Source organism: Haemaphysalis longicornis, unplaced genomic scaffold (genome assembly GCF_048455015.1).
Source record: "Haemaphysalis longicornis isolate Haplotype H1 unplaced genomic scaffold, Haemaphysalis longicornis Haplotype H1 scaffold_4, whole genome shotgun sequence".
Lineage (NCBI taxonomy): Eukaryota > Metazoa > Arthropoda > Arachnida > Ixodida > Ixodidae > Haemaphysalis > Haemaphysalis longicornis.
The window spans coordinates 7,883,669-7,890,713 of record NW_027526361.1 but is presented as its reverse complement, the minus strand read 5'-3'; the positions used below and the strand labels follow the sequence as shown (position 1 = coordinate 7,890,713).

General features: G+C 46.0%; 2 protein-coding genes across 9 annotated transcripts in view; one reads left to right on the top strand and one right to left on the bottom strand.

The window, feature by feature from the left end:
* LOC144178201 (unconventional myosin-Ia-like) overlaps positions 1-7,045 on the bottom strand; it is a 229,895-nt gene that overhangs the window by 91,241 nt on the left and 131,609 nt on the right. The window lies entirely within an intron of this gene.
* On the top strand, positions 999-6,554 carry LOC144178199 (uncharacterized; the record flags this gene model as incomplete). Its single annotated transcript, XM_077705851.1, is given in 2 exon segments — positions 999-1,293; positions 6,238-6,554. Coding segments are annotated over 2 exon segments (581 nt in total), but the record flags the coding sequence as incomplete, so codon positions are not given.

Below are 7,045 nucleotides of genomic sequence, written 5' to 3'. Positions count from 1 at the left end.
TTTCCACTATTAAAGAAAACTTCGAGGACACCTCCTAGGTGCTGCTTATAGGAGCTATGAATGCGAAAGAATTAATGTCCGATCGAACGCCGCCGAGTGCTGTTTCCAGTTTTGCGCTGCGATGCGATGCGATGAGGCTTTGAAGGGGGGGAGGTAGGAGGAAAGGGCCCGAAACTGTCTGGCGAAGGTGCCGACACCTTATCAGGCCCTTTTGCGCTGCCAGTGATGTTTTCGAGTTTTGCGGAGGGGAATCCAGGGTGTACTGGACTAGACGTCCACCTTTCGCTACTGCCGTGGTTTCGGCCGCCGACGACGTAGATGCTTCGTACACCCACTGCCACGAAGTGCGGCCTGGTTCGCTTTGTGACCGCTGCGTCGCAGAGTGCGTGCTGCTGTGTCAGTATAGGCAACACTTTGTGAGCATTGAGACTCGCACGAAACGGAAAGTTCATAAGTAGGTGTTGGCCAACACACCTCGGCGGTAATGTACAATCACGCTTGTTTGGCTTAGCTTTATGTAACACAAATTTTAAGCTTAACGACGGGACAAGCAACGTCTAATTGCTTATACGTCAAGCTCGGGTTACCTGTCAACATCGCTAGACCTCAGCACGCAACGTCATCGTGTCAGGAAAATCCCGGGAAAGCGTTGGTCAACACATCTCTGTTGGTATGCGCCAGACTACGGTGTGTACCAAAACCTCTGTTGACCCTAAGCTTCCCGGGACCGTTTTGATGCCGCAGACGACCCAAGCCGGCTTTTCCCCTCAATCGGACATCTAGTGGTTCCACATTAATAATAAAAGTTGTATTGCACAATGCACAGCAAAATATAAGGCGGTCGATATATAACGTGGAGGCTGCGCGGGGGTTCCGTGGCGCAAAAAGAACACTTCTTCGCGTAGCGTTTTCTGCCGCACGGTGCACACGCATGATGGTTTCGAACTGCCGTAACGATTCATATAGACAGCCGCCTTCTTGATGTGCGAACAACGCAGTGGCTGCCGGCAGAGCGGCACCGAGCGGTACGGACAAGTACGTGGACCGCGTTCTGAGCGTGGAGCTGCCCCAGCAGTTTCCGCAGATGGACCCGTGGGTGCTGGTGAACTTCAACCGGACGTTAGACCGGCCAAACAGGATCTCGGCGTACTTCCGCAACTTCACCCTGACGGGCTTCCGGTTCGCCCAGCGGCTGGGATCCTGCCTGCGCAACAACCGCACGGGAGGTCGTGTCGATGTCACCTGCACCGTCGCCTTCGAGCGCGTCAGGGCAAGGTCCACCTTTAACCTGAGGTGAGACTGCAGGGCCCACTGCGCTGGCGTCACGGCTGGGGTGGGGTGCGGCTGAACAAAAGGCCATGGCGGCAGCTTTTCTGGCGAAGAAGAAAACGTAAAACGGCCGTGCATAGCAGGTCTCGACGCATGGTCCAAAATAATACTTTATCTTCCACCATGGCGTGCCTCACAGCTCACGTCGCAATGAAGTCGCAATTTTAGTGCTCAGTTCGAAGTGGCACGTAGTCTTACAAGGGCTGTAGCTCTCGAGTTAATGAGAGTTTTAAAACGCAAACTTTGCTTATAACTTTCAGTAGTTTGGATCACATGAGGTTCTCCAAAATGCTAATAGATATTGTAATGTTGGGTATTTGTTTTTTTTTTATTTATCAAGCTGCTCCACAGTCGTGAATCAGATCTGTCGCCTCGTTCTTTGAAACAGGAAGTTTGTATGGTTGTTACGGTGTGCATCTCCTTGCATTAACAGTACCGATAACACCTAAACAAGTGCCGTTAGAGAAGACAGAGCGTTGGCCTTTAGAAGATGCTCCTGATTTTTGGAAATGGTGAACAAGTCACTTGGCCGAACGTTTTCTCCCTGCTTAAATGGTAACGCGTCGACCGAGTACAGTAGACTCTCGATAAACGGAACTTCAAGGGACCGGAAAAATTAGTTCCGTTTAACAGGAGTTCCGTTTACTGAGAGAGATGTTCTAAGGTGCAAATTTATGTGCGTACACACTTCTAAGTGCATTTCATGGAACTCTAACCACTAGAAAGTGACTGTAGCTGATAGTTTTCAGAAAGCAAGAAAACTACAAGAAGCGTAAAGACAGCATTCACAAAGTTGATTTGGCGACAATGAGTTGCTGTGCACTACACAATGTGTCAATTACTTTTGTTTGAGTCCTTGCAAATGCATCTTCACGGAGGCTAGAGGCCTCAACTTCGCGAGTGCTTACGAGCCACCGAATTCACAAGACGGCAACGTGGTAATTTAGGACGAATATCACAACGATGGCACGAACGAGGCGACAGGAGGTGAGCCTTGTAGCCTCGGCGTCTAGAATCGAGACCGAACGACTGGAACAAGAACTGCGATGTTGCATTCGTTGCGCTAACACGGCTAACCACTTACGAGACGAGGCTTACGAGTCCAACAAAGCTAAAACGGCATGGAGGAAGAAAAAAACAAGAACGAAACAGCCAGAACCATAAAAAGCTGAGTTCCGATTACCGAGAGTTTTTTTACGTTATCTGAATACAAAACCAACCAAATTCCAGGCAACTGTTTCGTTTAAGCGGCCATTCCGTTCAAGCGATTTCCGTTTATCGAGATTCTACTGTACAGTTCATCGCTGATCATACCACCTTGAGATGGCTGCTTTTCGTGTAAAACATGGGTGCGACGGAATGCCACCCCCCAAAGCGTCGTAATTTTCTCTATCCTCAGAATTTCCTTCAATCTGCCCCGTCCCCCATTCACCCTTGCACCTCCATTTTCACCGCTGCCCTCCTCCCGCCGCCCGTTTCTTGTCCCACGCAATACTCAAGGCATGTAAACGGCCCGATGCCTTGATTAAACTTGAATGTGCCACGCTTTCCAGCTGCGAATAAAAGCGCAGAAGGAAATCAGCAGTGACCTTTAATATAAAGATGGCGTATTTTTCCCGCACTTATCTCACCATTTATACGAGTGCTGCCCTAATTTCAGGGTGTCAGCCCTAACCATCTGTCCGAGGTAGTTATATTCTGTTCTTTCCACTATGGCTTCGTTTCCTAAGCTGAAGAAGACATTCTTGGCATGCTTATTCCTCATTACTTTAGATTCATTCATATTTATTTTTAGCCCCTCGGCCAAGATTTCTGATTGTAGTTCCTCGAACATTGTTTGCATGTGTTCTGCAGTCTCACTCAGCAAGGCTGTGTCGTCCGCAAAGCTAAAATGGCTCAAGTATTCCTTATTTATCATTAATCTTGTGTTTTCCCTGTCAAACTTTCTAAATACCTCCTCCAGAAGTTTCATGTGAATAGTTTTGGAGAGATGATATCTCCCCGTTTTACTGCCTTTCGGATCGGAAATTTATAGCTTTGCTTGTGGAGACTTATCCTGCCCGTGCATCCCTTATATGTGTCTTCTAGAAGTCTTACGTAGGTTTCCTCTATACCCTGGTTTATTTAGTGCTTCCAAAACAGCTGTTTTGAAAGCACTCACCGCAGCTAGCTGCGGTGAGTACAAAATCAAACGCTTTCTCCTAATTTATAAATGCCATGTAAAGGGGTTTAGTGTACTCTGCGGATTCTTCTATCACTTGACTGACGACATGGATGTGATCCATGGTTGAGTACCCTTTCCTAAACCCAGCCTGCTCTCTGGATTGATGGGAATCAAGGCTGTCACCTATGCGGCTAACTGTAACTTGGGTCATCATCACCAGCCTATCTATGCCCACTGCAGGGCAAAGGCCTCTCTTATTAATCTCCAATAATCCCGGTCCTGTGCTGCGACCAAGTTATCCCCGCAAACTTCTCGATCTCATATGCCCATCTAACTTTCTGCCGCTCCCTACCACGCCTGCCTTCTCTAGGAATCCCCTCTGCTACCCTTAATGACCAGCGGTTATCTTGCCTTCGCATTATATGTCCTCCCCACATCCATTTCTTCTTAATTTCCACTAATATGTCCTCAACACGCGTTTGTTCCCTCACCCCCTCCGCTCTCTTCTTGTCCCTTAATGTTACATAACTTGGGTAAACAGCTTGTAAGCAACTGGGTAGGCTAATTGGTCTGTAATTCTTGAGGTCCTTGGGATCTCCCGTCTTATGAATCAGAATAAGGTTGGCGTTTTCACAGGCTATGGACACTTTTTAAGTCTTCAAGCATTTCGAAAATAGTACAGCACGCTTTTCCAGTACAATATCTCCTCCCTGCTTCAAAATATCCACGGTTATGCCATCGTCACCTGCAGCTTCTTCTATTTTCATGTCTTCGAGAGCCTTTCCAACTTCCTCTTTGGTTACTAGTAGAACATCGCAAGTTAGGCTTGTACTCTCAGTAGTTTCCCCTTGTATAACGTCGCTGGCATACAGTCTGGTGTAGAATCGTTCTGCTACCTTAATTATCTCCTCCAAGTTGTGCATAATATTTCCCAGCTCATCTCTGAGTGCGTACATTCTGTCTTTGCTGATGGCTAGCTTTCTCTTAGTTGCTCTCAAGCTTCCCCCTATTTGCAGCGTGCCGTCGATCACTGCCATGTTATGTGCACGAATGTCCTTTGTTTTATTCCTGTAAATCAGTTCTGACAGCTCGACCGATTCAATCCGATCCACCGTACTTGAAACTTTTATGTTCGCACGTTTGGTGATTTGTTTCTTCGTTTTCTTAGTTTTCCAGTTTGTTCTCTACATGCTGCTTCTCCCACAGCTTCTGATGATTCACTGAGCGCGGATGTTAGATTTTCATTTCGCCTATCTACACTGACCTCGTTCCGCTAGTTCTAAATCGAGAATTTGTTTTGCGGAATTATTCTAAACTTTTGAGATCTGGCTCTGACTGATTCTATGCGGGATTACTTAGTTTTCAGGAGTTTCGTTGTTTCTCTTCTGAGATTCACCCTTAGCTTGCATCTCACCATCCTGCGATCACTGCTCCGAATCTCACTTAGCGCCTTTGCACGATACCCGTGTTGTTACTTAGAATAAAGTCAATTTAGTTTTTGGTTGTGCCATGGGGACTTTTCCATGTCAATTTTCTATTCTTTCGTTTGTAAAATAATGTGTCCATCACCCTCAGGTTACTTCTGTCTGCAAATCCCGCTAGTGGATCTTTCCAACTGTTGCGATTCTCCATGTTGAAGTTTTTCACTGAACTCTCTCCCATTTGCCTAGAGCATAGGGGCTTTTATTACATAGAGGTAACCCTATATGACCCATGCTTATACCTATAGAGCGCAGCGTTTCCCACGTAACACGGGGATATTATTTCAGAGATGTACCTTAAGAACGTTTGCGGGTTAAGAGGTAATAAACCGGGCTTGTACAGATTTGAAGCATGCCACACCTCAACAAAACTTAGAGTAACCGCTCCTTAGTATTTCGCAGAAGCTTCCTGGATCCGTGATCGAAGAAATTTTTTTTGTTCTTGTTCTGCCGTGTTTTATATGGATTTATTGAGACCCCTTAAATTACATTTCTCCTATGTTCGTACAGCAAATTATAGCTGACAGGAGCGTTATCAGGCGCGTTATGTTGATTTATTTCCCCTCTGTCGCTTTTTCGAGCGATTTTTTCGAACACGCAGTGCTTTGGACTGGGCTTCTCTTCAGCTAAAATAGATGGTGAACGAACGCTTTATGAACAATATTCGATGGTGAAATTTGAGTGTATAAAGAAGCTAAGCTTCAAACAATTCTTTTACACTAATACGATGGTTACCGCCAGGTATATTTTTACACAGGCCACATTGATACATTCGGCTGTGAATGACTGTAAATATGCCAGTACACTTGACAACGAATTTTGCAGAAGAATAACTCTGACTACAACCTGGCTTCAACATTTATAAAAAATAAATGGCTGTATCTATTTGTCGCTTCCAATCTTACAGTGTAAACGCCCTCATTAAAGCCAGTTATTTAAACATCACCTATAGAGATTGACTCTTTTGTAGTTACATATACAGGGCACGACGGTCATCTGGCCGTATGCAACTGGGCGTATCCGGCCGTATGCAATAAAAAAGCGTTAAAGAAGCTCTGATTGCTTGAATGCACATATTCTTAAACATTATTTAACCGAAGTTGAAGCGCGTGCTGCGAAACATTCCTACAGTCACAGCTATAGTATAACCGGCAAAACGCTTCGGAGCGTTGTCTTTTTAATTCTGTGTTTCGACAGGTATACATTAATTAAGAGCTCAAATTATTTGGGCTTACGTGTGATCAACTGTTGCTTGTGCCGCAGGTACCGGGGTCGATTGTTCAACAACGCTGCGGCAGACACCACTTATAACCGAATCCTAGCCAAATTTAACATCACGGCGGAGCGTCTCAAGACTACCAAGGCTGACTTCAAGTTCCTCTCCGAGGGTGCGAGACCGACGGCTTTCACGGGAATTACCGGCGTTCCCATTGACCAATTCCTCCGGGCCGGATACAGCAGAGAACTCGTCTCCTCGCTCGAGTACTTTAGAACCTACTACACTCCGGCTATTATCAGGGCCGTGCAACGAATACCGTTCCCGTACTGAAGGTGATGACAGTAATAAAAACGTTAAGTTACCTGGGCCTCCTAAAATGGAACTCTTATACGGCAGCAAACGCTGCTGATAACTGCTGATAAGGAAACATAGGTTAAAGAGAGGAGAAAAGAAAAGAAACGGTCTTCAATGAAACTGGCGAGGTTAGTCGGCCTAAGGCGCCCTGCGTTCTACGCCAGATGGATGCAAAAAAAATTAAACAATAAATTTAATGAGTATGATTTTCATGTTTGCATAGAGTTATTTGGAGACAATGGCCCAGTCCTGTACATCGCAGGGAAGTTAGGTCAGCAGAGGTTTCATTGCTCTAGATATAGAGTTAAGGATTAGCCCAACCCGTCACTCAGTTGCGATCTCACTGATCACTGAGCGCGGCTAACTCAAGGACCCTATGAGGGACCTCCTGGTCACGGAATGTCCCTCAGCTGCTGAACGTAGAGTTTTTGTCAAAACTGTCTAGATCATGCCAAAAATTTCTGGGCCACAAAGAAGTCAACAAAATGGCTTGGGGTT